At 42.9% G+C, this 14,747-nt stretch overlaps 1 protein-coding gene across 2 annotated transcripts in view; it reads left to right on the forward strand.

The window, feature by feature from the left end:
- The window catches only part of fam171a2a (family with sequence similarity 171 member A2a), a 265,179-nt gene that overhangs the window by 175,403 nt on the left and 75,029 nt on the right, over nucleotides 1–14,747 (forward strand). For both annotated transcript variants that reach the window (XM_073070661.1, XM_073070662.1), the window contains exon 5: nucleotides 362–538. In XM_073070661.1, the coding sequence (XP_072926762.1) occupies nucleotides 362–538 (177 nt within the window). The remainder of the gene's footprint in view (nucleotides 1–361; nucleotides 539–14,747) is intronic.

The raw sequence follows: 14,747 nt of genomic DNA on the forward strand, positions 1-14,747 counted from the left end.
TTTAAAATGCACCCTGCAGTTTGAGAGGGAGAAGCTAAAGTCAGATGTGTCAGTATTACAGTGGAGTACAGGGATTACTGAGGCATGAGAGAGGAGCTGGCCAAAGTTGATTGGAAGGGGACAATAGCAGGGATGATGGTAGAACAGCAATGTTTGGAGTTTGTAGGGGAAACTGAAAGGTGCAGGATAGATACATGAAAGGATTAGGCTGTGGTTAAATTGGGGGTTGCTGGGTGGTACGGCTTGAAAGGCCAGAAGGTCCTACTCCATGCTGTATCTCAATAAATAAACTGACTTTTGTATATTATCCGTTATTGATAGGGGATACTGATGATGTATTTCATATCTATTTTTAATCTAGTCAACCGCTCCAGGTTTGAACTGACTCCTGTGGCTGCCATCAGCATTCACCTGTTCACCAGCAATGGCTCTAACGTCAAAGTCTCGGGCCCCATTCAGGTGTCTATCCCTCTGCCCACCGACAGCCTTGTGACAACTGTGAGGGAAATCCCTGCCTGGAGGTTTGACAAGAAGATTGGTGAGTAGCTCTCGCTTTGATGGTCATTCTGTAACATTGAACCAAAAAAGTTATACTGCAAAAAAATTCCAAACAAGACTAGAGGATACTAGAAACTCTCAGCCACATATGCAGAGAAATAATGAGCTAATGGCTTCAGATTGACAGTGTTTTATCATTTATTCAGATAAAGCTCTTTATTAATGCACTTTTTGAAAGATGGTGTTGCTGGTAATGTTTCTATCCCTGGTTCCTTGAGAAGTTGGAGGCAAACTACCTCCTTGAAGCATTGAGGTAAGTGTGATAAAGGTGCCCCCATAGTGCTTTACACACTGTTTTCCATGACTTTCAGTCAGGGATGACCAAGGTTCAGTGGTGTGAATCCATGACTTGTCAGGGAATACAAAGGCATTTGTGTTGGTTTAGGACTCCTCTGCATATCCATTTGAGGTGGTAAAATCTGGGAGGTAGAATATGTAGACTTTAGGTGTCTTCAGTTGAATGAAGCACATTCACTAAGGTTAGACTAAATGTTTTTCTGAATCAGAACCAGGTTTATTATCATGTGACGTGAAATTTGTTAACTTAGGAGCAGCAGTTCAATGCAAAACATACATAAAATAGAAGAAGAAAATTAAAATAATAATAAATGAATATATCAGTTACAGTATACACATATTGAATAGCTTAAAATCATGCAAAAAACCCCCAGAAATACTGTATATTAAAAAAGTGAGGCAGTGTCCAAAGCTTCAATGTCCATTTAGGAATCAGATGGCAGAGGGGAAGAAGCTGTTCCTGAATCACTGAGTGTGTGCCTTCAGGCTTCTGTACCTCCTACCTGATGGTAACAGTGAGAAAAGGGCATGCCCTGGGCGCTCTATCATGAGAGTGTGGAATCAGCTGCCACCACAAGTCGTGCATTAGAGTTCGATTTCAATGTTTAAGAGAAGTTTGATTTGATACATGGATAGTAGAGATATGGAGGACCCGTGTCCCGGGCAGACCAGTGGGAGTAGCAGTTTAAATGTTTTGGCATGAACTAGATGGACCAAAGGTCTTGTTTCTGTGCTGTACTTCTCTATGACTCTATGATCTACACGCCAAGGTTCAGAACAGTTATTACCCTCGATCATCAGACTCCTGAACCAGAGGAGGTAACTTCACTCACCCCAACAGTAAACTCTGGCTGTCTACCCTGCTGGTGCAGTCTTTCATTGATTGTGTTATAGTTATTGTATTTACTCTGATTGTTCACAAGAAAAAGAATCTCAGGATTGTGTATGGTGACATATATGTACTTTGATAATAAATTAACCTTGAACTTCAAACATGACTAAACAGAAAACCATATTTCAATGCTTATTTGCTCAAATGTAGTCTGAAACCTGTTCAGTGAAGGGAACTATTTTTAACAGAACAGTTGTTGCTGGAGATATTTGAGTGATGTCACTAACATTTCTGGAGTCACAAAGGGTTTCAGCTTCTCCTGGGAAACGTCGAGGTGGATTTCATATGCAGCCCATTCAGAACAGATGAAGTAAACATTGGCTAAATGTTGTCTGGAATGCAAGGAACGGCTAGGGATTGCTGAAAATTATTTGGCTCCTTTTAGCACGTCTGTTTCAATTGAGATGTTCTGCACCTCCCCCTTTTCCACATGTGATTGCATTTTAGGAGCACATTGCATGCTTGTAACATCTGATGTAGGAAATACCAGCACTGAGTCGTTGGGTGGGTCATCAGTAGGAGATTCTCTGGATGCCTAACTCCTGAGCTCTGTATTACTTTTCTAAAGCAAAGGTTAGATACAGCCATATCCTGGATTTTTGCTGTAATAGACCAGCATTATTCTGTTTAGATGATTTTTTGTGCATTCGGTGCCTGGAACATGGGAAACAATAAATGGGGAACCCATTGGTAGCAACCTGCACCAAAGTTCTTCCAACTTCCAATCTCAACTGCACACCACCAATAGAGGGCTGGTGCCATTCAACGACTGATTCTAAGCCTCATCATCCTTCTAAAAGACTCCATGCATCAGTGAACACTTGCTGCCTGTGTGTTCCCTTGCTTAGAATTTCCAGTGCTTTGAAAAGATGATATGATGTCTGTTTTGGTCATTGTCCCACAATGGTGCTTTGGTCAGGTACTTCCAGCATTGACATCACACCAGAACCGTCTTGTGAGGAGTATGGGAAAGGAAAAGGGAAAGGTTTGGATGCTTCTTGCAGTTGAAAAGAATCAGATTTGGAGAGGTTGGGCTGTCATGGTCAGATTTAGGAGAGGTGAATGATTGGACTCTTTTGTGGTTATGTGTGATAAGAGAACAACACCATGTATTTCAAAGATTGACCTAATTGAAGGAGTGAAGGGGCAGGTTGGATCAGCATTTTGGAAAGGACTTGTTCAGTTCTGACTGGATGATCATGAGCTTTTCAGACGTGGAGAGTGGGCGTAACAATATGAAAGGTAAAGAGTCATGAGATTCAGTAAAGATGGCGCTATCGAACATGTGCAACAGCTTCCTGGTAGTCAAAATGCTAAGAAACCCAACTAAAAACATCAGAAAAAAATACCTTTTCTGAGGTTTATTGTGCTAAATTATCACCACAAACAATGGAGGGGTGAGTGATGGCGTGGTGAGTTGGGGGGGATGAATCGTTGCAGGTGGAGTTCTGATGCCCATACAGCTGGCCCGCAAGCGATGTTGGACCACTGTGGCCACTGACTGATTTGAAGAGTTTGAGAGTGGCTTTGAGCTGGGTGACAAAATTTAGGCCTGGATCGAGTCACTGGGTAGTGAGGTGTAGGCCCAGGGCCTTCACAGCAGTGGTGCCCAGGTCCTAGTGTGAGGTACCTTACGCTGTTTGGACAATTTAAATGCCGGCCCAGATCGGAGACAAGAAACAATTCTGCATGCTCAATGTAATCAGAGCCTTTCGTTTTTCCATTTCCATTAGTAAAAGCTTTTATAGATATGTGAAAAGAAAAAGATTGGTCAAGACAAATGTAGGTCCCTTACAGTCAGAAACAGGTGAATTGATCATAGGGAACAAGGACATGGCAGACCAATTGAATAACTACTTTGGTTCTGTCTTCACTAAGGAGGACATAAATAATCTTCCAGAAATAGTAGGGGACTGAGGGTCTAGTGAGATGGAGGAACTGAGGGAAATACATGTTAGTAGGGAAGTGGTGTTAGGTAAATTGAAGGGATTAAAGGCAGATAAATCCCCAGGGCCAGATGGTCTGCATCCCAGAGTGCTTAAGGAAGTAGCCCAAGAAATAGTGGATGCATTAGTGATAATTTTTCAAAACTCCTTAGATTCTGGATTAGTTCCTGAGGATTGGAGGGTGGCTAATGTAACCCCACTTTTTAAAAAAGGAGGGAGAGAGAAACCGGGGAATTATAGACCGATTAGCCTGACATCGGTGGTGGGGAAAGTGCTAGAGTCGGTTATCAAAGATGTGATGACAGCACATTTGGAAAGAGGTGAAATCATCGGACAAAGTCAGCATGGATTTGTGAAAGGAAAATCATGTCTGACGAATCTTATAGAATTTTTTGAGGATGTAACTAGTAGAGTGGATAGGGGAGAGCCAGTGGATGTGGTATATTTAGATTTTCAAAAGGCTTTTGACAAGGTCCCACACAGGAGATTAGTGTGTAAACTTAAAGCACACAGTATTGGGGGTATGGTATTGATGTGGATAGAGAATTGGTTGGCAAACAGGAAGCAAAGAGTGGGAATAAACGGGACCTTTTCAGAATGGCAAGCAGTGACTAGTGGGGTACCGCAAGGCTCAGTGCTGGGACCCCAGTTGTTTACAATATATATTAATGATTTAGACGGAGGAATTAAATGCAGCATCTCCAAGTTTGCGGATGACACGAAGCTGGGCGGCGGTGTTAGCTGTGAGGAGGATGCTAAGAGGATGCAGGGTGACTTGGATAGGTTAGGTGAGTGGGCAAATTCATGAGCAGATGCAATTTAATATGGATAAATGTGAGGTTAGCCACTTTGGTTGCAAGAACAGGAAAACAGATTATTATCTGAATGGTGGCCAATTAGGAAAAGGGGAGGTGCAACGAGACCTTGGTGTCATTATACACCAGTCATTGAAAGTGGGCATGCAGGTACAGCAGGTGGTGAAAAAGGCAAATGGTATGTTGGCTTTCATAGCAAGAGGATTTGAGTACAGGAGCAGGGAGGTTCTACTGCAGTTGTACAAGGCCTTGATGAGACCACACCTGGAGTATTGTGTGCAGTTTTGGTCCCCTAATCTGAGGAAAGACATTCTTGCCATAGAGGGAGTACAAAGAAGGTTCACCAGATTGATTCCTGGGATGGCAGGACTTTCATATGAAGAAAGACTGGCTCGACTAGGCTTATACTCGCTGGAATTTAGAAGATTGAGGGGGGATCTTATTGAAACGTATAAAATTCTAAAGGGATTGGACAGGCTAGATGCAGGAAGATTGTTTCCGATGTTGGGGAAGTCCAGAACGAGGGGTCACAGTTTAAGGATAAAGGGGAAGCCTTTTAGGACCGAGATGAGGAAAGACTTCTTCACACAGAGAGTGGTGAATCTGTGGAATTCTCTGCCACAGGAAACAGTTGAGGCAGGTTCATTGGCAATATTTAAGAGGAAGTTAGATATGGCCCTTGTGGCTAAAGGGATCAGGGGGTATGGAGAGAAAGCAGGTACAGGGTTCTGAGTTGGATGATCAGCCATGATCATACTGAATGGCGGTGCAGGCTCAAAGGGCCGAATGGCCTATTCACGCACCTATTTTCTATGTTTCTATGTTTCCATTGTTTGATCAATTTAAGTGCTGGCCCAGAGAGACTGAAAAGACAGGATGTCGGTTGGGATGAGAGCCAATTTCACTCACTCTTCATGATGGTCATCTCCGTGGTGCTGAGGTTATGAAGGTTGCCCTGGCTGCTGTGCTCCCTGACCACTAATGTGATGAACTGATACGCAAGGCTTTGGGCCTACTCCGGGCTGCTCTGGGGTTCAGATCGGAGTGCTCAATTTTGCTTTGAAATGTTGTTTGTTTCAATTGCTTGCATGATTTGTATTTATTTTTCTGTCTCTTGTGCATCAAGTGTTGGTCTTTTATTTTTATTTTTATTCTTTTCTTTAATTGGGTTCTTGCTTTGTGACTACCTGTGAACAAGCAAATCTCAAGGTTGTATAATCTTTACATTCTTTGATAATAAATGTACTTGAATCAGAGGCACTGAGGTTCAGGAAGTGGGATGAAGATCAAGGATAGTTATGGCAGTGTATATTTGCAAAGGACTACCTTGCTTCAAGTATATGAGTTGTTCACTACCAGTCTTTCAGGAGGGCAGGAATTAACCATTTTGCACCAGGAGAACCTAACAATGGGCAGGATAACATGATCCAAGTCAACTCACAATGCACCAGAGGGGTGTTGCATGGCAGATCATGTCATCACATTCACTCCTGGCGTAGAACTCGTGTCAGGTCACAAGAATTCTCGAAAGAATGTACCTGGTGGAATTTCACGATCAATGTAATTTGATGTGGAAACACAAATTTGCCCTGGTGGGGATATCCGGCAGGTCAGGCAGCTTTGGTGCAGACAGAATATATCAGATCAATGTTGTTTCATTAGGAGTATTCTCATGAAGAATGATAAAGATTAAACATCAAACCTCTTTCCCTCTCTACAGATGCTGACTGGCCTGCTGACTATATTCCAACATTTGCTGTTTCTGTTTCAGATTACAGTAGCATTTTGATTTTTAATTACTTCTAAGTTCAGTTGATTTGCCATTGCAAGGTGCTGTACAGTTAAAATTTTAAGGCCTTATTCTATTTGTTTCAGACACCTGACAGCAAGCAAGGTAAACCGACCAATTGCACTAAACCAAACACAGTGTTAACTGTTTCAATATAGAGACCATGTGGCCCACACGGTCTCTGGCTCCTGGAAGGGCTGATGATCTGAGAAAGAGGATGGCAAAAGTACCTGTCGCTAAGTATGGTGCTGCTGGAAAGTTTGTGAACCTTGTAGAATTTTCTCTATTTCTACATAAATATGACCTAAAATAAAAAGAGGTTAGATCTTCACCAAAGTCATAAGACTAGATAAATGACACAAAAGGTATTATACTTCTGCAGAAGTAAAGACAATTCTGCAGGGTTTATAAACTTCCTAGCACCAATGTATAACATCATTTGATCAAGAAAGGTCAACAATATTTTATTAACTGAGATAGCCTGTTTTAGAAAAACATTGAATCATATTATGGGGACTGTATTTTATTTAAGAAAACATGGTCTGAAAACTTTGGTATGGGTATGGTTGTTAAACAGCTAGGCCATGGCATGATTCTAATTCTTTGGCTAGTTGTCTCATTGTCCGTACCTATTTTAGAAACAGCAGCCACCCAGTCAATAGCCAACAATGGAATGCACCAGCTGCTGAGTTACCACAACACCAGAGTAACTCTCTGTTTGTGAATCAAAGTGAGCAAAGAGTAATTCAGCTGCTTCACAGCTAGATTTACAAAAATGAACTTGTTGGACAATGTTTTCTGTGAATGAGTTGGTCACCAAACAACACAGCCCAAAGAAGCTGGAATTTTGAACATTGAACTATGTAACCAGAATGTCTTGTAAAAAAAAAATTGGAGCTTCCTCTACAATAAATATTAGCTTATCTTCTACGAAAGGGTTAACAGGAATCAAATTTGTTTTTAAAGGATGCCCTGCTGAGACTTCATCAAGACTTTCCAGATTTTAATTGCTGCATTTTAGTGTTGGATAGTTGTGTATAAAGACTGTCTGACAATCTCTACAGTGGCTGAGCTCTAATTAGTTCCATCATCATCAAAGGCAGCAGCTGGTAATCCATGTTGTTTGAGCTATCAGCCATCAGGGAGTTCGGAGGGAATTCCTCCCTCCCAGGAATGTTATCGTCTGTGCCTGACAACAGAAATGTTGGTATCGTTGTCAGCGTTTGATCATTGAGAATCTGCTGTAGGCCATTGAGCAGCATCAGGCCACTCAGCCCATTAACCTCTTCCAATCTTAAAGCAGGTCATAGCTGATATCTGCCTTAACCCATCATTAAGATACAGTTCCACCAGTAGCCCTGTTGCATTTGAGTCCACAAGACTATAAGATATGGGAGCAGAATGGGACCACTTGGCTCATTGAGTCTGCTCTGCTATTCCATCATGGCTGATTTATCATCTCTCTTAACCCCATTCTCCTGTCTTCTCCCTTTGATGCCCTGACTAATAAGAGATAGGAGCAGAATTAGGTCAGGTGATAGTGGATTTAAGTTCTCAGATTTGTGCATATGAATCTATGCTGGTATTTGTCCCTCAAATGCAAGGTTCCTGTTCAATTAATGATAAAAGCATGGAAATTAACCCTGTTGTTGCCAAAATATTTACAGAAATGTTATCTGCTCATTATCACGTTGCTGATTGTGGGATCTTTCTGTGCATAAACTGACAGTTTCCACAATGACTACACTTCAGAAGTACTTCATTAGCTATAAATAGCTTGGAGATACACTGATGTGCAGCAGAAGTGTGTGTCTTCCTTTTCAGTCTTTTATTTAACAACAAATCTAAATAATTTTGAACTGATCACTTGCCGCCATTGTACTTTGGGAAAGAAAATGCCAGATGCTCACTCTATGTAACAAAGTACTTTTTGACCTTCCTCTGGAACAGCCTAGCTCTGTTCTATATTAAGTCCACTTTTTCTGGCTCCTCCACCACAGGTATAAATTCTGTCTGTCTTCTTTGATGGTATCAAGTACCTCAGTTTTCCAATCATTTAATGTCCAGAGTGCAGCTGAAGGTGTGTAGGGAGCTTACCATGTCTGAGGCCCAGTGCGGTGGCCGTCTAGTGAATCCTTTTAGGTGCACTAGAATTTCCAAGCCTAAATTTAGATCTGAAAAAGGAAACAACTGTCAAAAGTCTGTGCCTTTTAACCTTGTGAAGATCACTTAAATTCATGAACATTTTGTTCACACAGTAAGCCCTGGGTCTATATATATCTAATTTACAGATTTTTTTTTCTGTTAACATGATTAACTCTTTTGGGTCTGTATCTTAAATTTATGATGTGGACTTATGATATGCCAGAACAACAACAATCTCTCACTCATTGTCAGCAAAACCAAAGAGCTGATTATTGAGGAAACTTTGGGGTGGGATTCATGAGCCAGTCTTCATCAGGAGATCAGAGGTGGAGAGTGTCAGCAACTTTAAATTTCTCAGTATTATCATTTCAGGAGGATCTATCCTGCGTCCAGCACATAACTGCCATTACAAAGAAGGCACGGCAAGGCCTCTACTTTATTAGACATTCACACAGATTTGGTATCTCATCTAAAACTTTGACAAGTTTCTATAGATATGCGGTGGACAGTATGCTGTATTTTTTTTGGATTTGCAGAGTTTGTTGTCTTTTGCACATGGGTTGTTTGTCCGTCTCTTTTGAGTGCAGTTTTTCAGTGATTCTATTGTGTTTCTTTGTATCTACTGTGAATGCCCACAAGAAAATGAATCTCAGGGTTGTATATGGGTGACATATATGTACTTCGATAATAAATTTACCTCAAATTTTGGAGAATCCACATTACTGAAGTACTAAAAATGTATGCAACACACACAAAATACTGGCCCAGGATCTGCAGATTTTCTCGTTGTTTGTACTAAAAATGTATTTTGCTCAGCTTTTGCAATTTACGAAATGTGGCTTAACAAAATATTTTCTGGAATTGTTAATTGAGGAATGCCTGAACCACCTCTTAAAAGAAACAAAATAATTTCAGGGAACAAGCATTGGTCAGGATTTGGACAAAAACAATAAGCTGCTTCCAGTGGGTTGGACGTCAGATGTTCTTTTTACAGTTCATAGGTGTAATGTGTTAACCCAAGGATATGAGCCTATTGATATAGACTGTATTAGTGATCATTTACAGTATTTAGATTTTTATTCTGAATGTTCATATTTACCGTCTGAACTAAAGGAGTCACTATAGGGCAGGAATTGTGACTTTCCAGCACCATGCCAATTCGGGTGCTTTTTGTGAACCCAGTTTCAAATGCTGGTCTAGGCTTACTCCCCTATGGCACCTTGGGCTGTGTAGGGAAGTGTCTAAAGGGGCAAGGTTCTCCACACAGACCATGGTGGGTATATGGAAGAAGCAGCCAGAGGAAAGGGTAAAGGTACGTACAGTAGCAATGTTTAAGAGGCATTGAGACAGGTATACGGATAGGAAGGATTTAGAGGGATGTGGGTCAAACACGGGCAATGGGACTAACCCAGGTAGACCACTTGGCTGCCCTGGACAAATTTGGGCTGAAGAGCCTGTTTCCATGCTGTATGATTCTGACATTAAAAACTGGTCACTGAGAAAAATGTAAGTGAAGATTTTCTTAAACATTTGTTAAACTAGTTGGTTTGGTACATGGTTTAGTTTTGAAGAAAGAATCTGCAATTTTAATACTGAATGTTTTTATATTGACACGTTGATGTTTCTGAGTGGGCCAGGCATTGATGACAGTGAGAGCTCAGCGACTGTCAAGCTCCCCACTCTGAACCAGTTCCCCCGTGCTACGCTGAACACGCGTGCCTGTGCCCAGGACTAAGAAGTCTGTCCGAGGGAGCAGCTAGCATTCTCAGCAGAGCAACAGTAGATCTGCCCCATTGATTTTCCTTTGCTTTAAGGAGGCTCCAGAAACACTATTAGTGGTCATCCATTCTGCATGTTGCTGCCACTGAACTCTTGATATGCTCTGAATTAAAGGAGTCGTTATAGAGCAAGAATTGGGACCTTCCCACAAACGCCATGCCAATCCTGGTGCATTTTGTGAACCCAGCTTCCCTGCCCCAGGCAATCAAAGAATCCAGGTAATTGGCAACATATGCTATATGATGCATAATTGCTTGTGCCCTGCTTTATCACAGTCTCTGCCATGCACAGTGCGGTAAATTGTTTGGCATCCAAATTAAACATCATTGATATTCAGACAGACCTCTCAGAGGAAACCATTCAAAAATACAGCGTACTATAACCGTGGCTTGGGAGTTTGGGTAAACAAAATAGATCCTGTCTAATGTGTAGCCTGCTGAGCTTCATATGGCTGTGACAGGCACTCTCAGTTGTGCTGTAAAGTCGGGTCATTCCTACAGTCCCAATGAGGCCCTACTTGCAAAAGCAGCAAATGCCCCAAGCCGTTTGTCATGCTCGGATACCCTGGCTAAAATTCCATGCTGCTCTGTGATCGGTTTTCTGCTTGCTTCAAACTACTTGCTGAATTGGGGGAAGGTTTGGAGAAAGCCTTCAACCTAATCTTGTTTCAAACTCAAGTTCCAAGTTGTTGGAGGTAAGTGAGTAGTAGTAGTGTTGAGTGTCATTTAGAGTTAACATGCCGTGCACTCCGTGATTTGAAATGCCTATCAGTTGCTGTGCAAGTATGCAGTGATACATGGGTGCTTAATGCCTCAATAACATTTGTTAGCAGAGAGTAGAGTGTGTTGGAGTGAATGAATCTTTTTCTGTTGTTGGAAAGGTAAACAGAAGCAGGTTAAACTCAACAGGGTGAAAGAACAAATGCCTGTTGGACTGAAGAGGGAATCAGTGTGATACATCCACTGCTCATTCACCATTGTTAAGTTCCTCAGTTTAGTGTTGAAATTTTTTTAGTAATTTCTGTATTACAAAGAAATACCATGTTCCCTCAATGAAACTTATCCTTTCCAATGTTGTTTTAGAAGCACGGACATTTTCACATGTGTTTTGTCAACTAATTTAAAGACTGCTTGCCTTTTTTACGTAGACTCGTCATTCAAATAAGATAAGAGCTGTGCTGTCTGGTACCTCTGTGGACGCCGGTCCATTCATCATGTTCTGCGGCAGGTGTGGAGAACTAACCTGTCCACTTACTGCGGTTGGATGAGTGAGCCATTTCAGGGTTTTATTTGTGACCCCAGGCTGTGTCAACACACTGAATGCTGTGTTGCTGTTGTAAGTGAAGGGAGGGCACCAGTTCCCATCAAGCAACAATGAAATAATGAGCAGATAACCTGTTTTAGTGTTGTTGGTTGAAGGATGAATATTAGCTCGGACACTAGGAAAGTTTGCTGCTTTTCTGATAAATATATCCATCTAGAAAAGCAAAGGTAGCCCTGACAGAACAGTTACCACTCCTCAGCTTGAATAAACGGGGATAACTGCCCTCATTTGCCCCATTGTTGAGATGTTCCTACCACCAATGACCTCACTTTTAAGAACTCTTTATCTCATTGCCTCATGTTCTAATTATTTATTTATATTTGCATTTGCACAGTTTGTTACCTTCTGCACTCCTGTTAATCTTTCATTGATCCTGTTACTATTCTATAGATTTATTGAGTATACCCACAAGAAATTGAATCTCAGGGTTATATATGGTGACATACATATATTTTGATAATAAAATGTACTTTGAATTTTCCTTAAAATGAGGGGTGAGCCTCAATTTGTTTAAATTTCTGAAGTGTGGCTTAGAAATGTGATCTGTTGCCTAAAGAGTTCAGCATGTGAGTCAGAAGTGACATCTAACTTGGTTTAAACTGACAAACGAATTCAGTCTCATTTTTGTGAGGGCACCCGACCAGTATCTGGGGTTGATCTTCAGTAGATGGCATCAGAAGAGTAGTGAATAGCATAATGCACAACAGTTCCTTGTTTTACCCCGGAACAGGACCCCACCAAAAAACATCAAACCATTGTCTCCCGTACCATCACTGCCCTTATCAACTCCGGAGACCTTCCATCCTCAGCCAAAAAACTCATAATTCCCACACCCCGCACTGCTCGCTTTTACCTCCTCCCCAAGATCCACAAGCCTGACTGTCCTGGTAGGTCCATAGTTTCGGCCTGCTCCTGCCCCACCGAACTTGTATCTGCCTACCTGGACTCCATTTTGTCACCCATATTTCAGTCCCTCCCCATCTACATCTGGGGTACATCCCTTGCCCTCCACCTCTTCAGTAACTTCCAGTTCCCCGGTCCTGACTGCTTCATTTTCACTATGGATGTCCAATCCTTATACACTTCCATTCCCCATCAAGAAGGCCTCAAAACCCTCTGCTACTTTCTTGACAATAGACCTCACCAGTTCCCCAACACCACCACACTCCTTCGGTTGGCAGAACTGGTACTCACACTTAATAACTTCTCGTTTGGCTCTTCCCACTTTCTTCAGACCAAGGGTGTAGCTATGGGCACTCGCATGGGCCCCAGCTATGACTGCCTCTTTGTGGGTTATGTGGAACAGTCTGTGCTCCAAATCTATACTGGTACTGCTCCCCAACTTTTCCTTCACTACATTGACGACTACATTGGTGCTGCTTCCTGCACCCATGCTGAGCTCATCAATTTCATCGCCTTTGCCTCTAAGTTTCACCCAGCCCTCAAATTCACTTGGTCCATCTCGGACACTTCTCTCCCCTTTCTCGATCTTTTGGTCTCCATCTCTTGAGATAGACTGTCCACTGACATCTTCTATAAACCCACTGACTCCCATAACTCCCTTGATTATACCTCTTCCCACCCTGCCAAGCGTAAAAATGCTGTTCCCTGTTCCCAGTTCCTCCGTCTCCGCTGCATCTGCTCCCAGGATGAGGCTTTCCATTCCAGGACATCTTAAATGTCCTCTTTCTTTAAGGATCATGCTTTCCCTTCTGCCGTCATCAATGATGCCCTCACCTGCATCTTCTTCATTTCCTGCACTTTGGCCTTCACCCCATCCTCCCATCACCACACCAGGGACCGTGTTCCCCTCGTCCTCACCTACCAGCCTCCGGATCCAGCATATTATCCTCCGCAACTTCCGCCACCTTCAACAGGTCCCCACTACTAAGCACATCTTTCCCTCTCTACCCCTCTCTGCTTTCCACAGGGATCGCTTCCTCCGCAACCTCCTGGTCCACACGTCCCTCCCATCTGGCACTTATCCCTGCAAGTGTAAGTGCTACACCTGTCCCTACACCTCATCTCTTACCACCATTCAGGGCCCCAAACAGTCCTTTCAGGTGAGGTAACATTTCACTTGTGAGACTTTTGGGGTAATCTATTGCATCCGGTGCTCCCGGTGCGGCCTCCTCTACATCAGCGAGACCCGACGCAGATTGGGGGACCGCTTCGTCGAGCACCTGCGCTCCGTCCGACACAACAGACAGGACCTCCCGGTTGCCACCCACTTCAACTCTGCCTCTCATTCCCATCTAGATATGTCCATTCATGACCTCCTTTACTGCCATGATGAGGCCAAGCTCAGGTTGGAGGAGCAACACCTCATATACCGTCTGGGTAGTCTCCAGCCCCTTGGTATGAACATCAAATTCTCCAACTTCCAGTAATTCCCTCCCTCTCCCTGCCCCCATCCTACCTTCACTCTGCCTCCTCTTCCAGCTGCCTGTCACCTCTCTCACGATTCTGCCGCCTTCTACTACCCATAGCGCTTTCCCCTTACATTCCTTCTTCACCTTTCCTGCCTATCCCCTCCCCCACCCCTTGATCTTTCCTCTGATTGGTTTTTCACCTGGCACCTACCAGCCTTCTCCTTCCCACCCTCCCCTCACCTTCTTTATGGGGCCCCTGCCCCCTCCCTCTTCAGTCCTGATGAAGGGCCTTGGCCTGAAATGTTGACTGTTCATTTCCGCGGATGCTGCCTGACCCACTGAGTTCCTCCAGCGTGTTGTGCGTGTTGATTTGACCACAGCATCTGCGATGTACTTTGTGTTGAGTTCCTTGTTCTAATTTGGTGCTTGGAAATAGGTACAGAGGAGATGTCAGGGTTAAGTTTTTTACGCAGAAAGTGGTGGGTGTGTGGAATGGGCTGCCGGCAACGGTGGTGGAGGTGGAAACGATAGGGTATTTTAAGAACTCCTGGAGGACTACATGGAGCTTAGAAAAATAGAGGGCTATGGGTAAAGCCTAGGTAGTTCTAAGTTAGGGACATGTTTGGCACGGCTTTGTGGGCTGAAGGGCCTGTATTGTGCTGTAGGTTTTCTATGTTTCTATGATTAAATTGTTGCACATGCTACAGTTAAAATTGCCATAATGTGAAAGCTCTCAGCATTACTCTGAGAAGTAACCCTTATATTTTCACCCAGCCTATAATACAGATGATGCTTATCTGTGGTTAATAGTATTATGCAAAAGCAAATAGG

This window comes from Hemitrygon akajei, chromosome 18 (genome assembly GCF_048418815.1).
Source record: "Hemitrygon akajei chromosome 18, sHemAka1.3, whole genome shotgun sequence".
NCBI lineage: Eukaryota > Metazoa > Chordata > Chondrichthyes > Myliobatiformes > Dasyatidae > Hemitrygon > Hemitrygon akajei.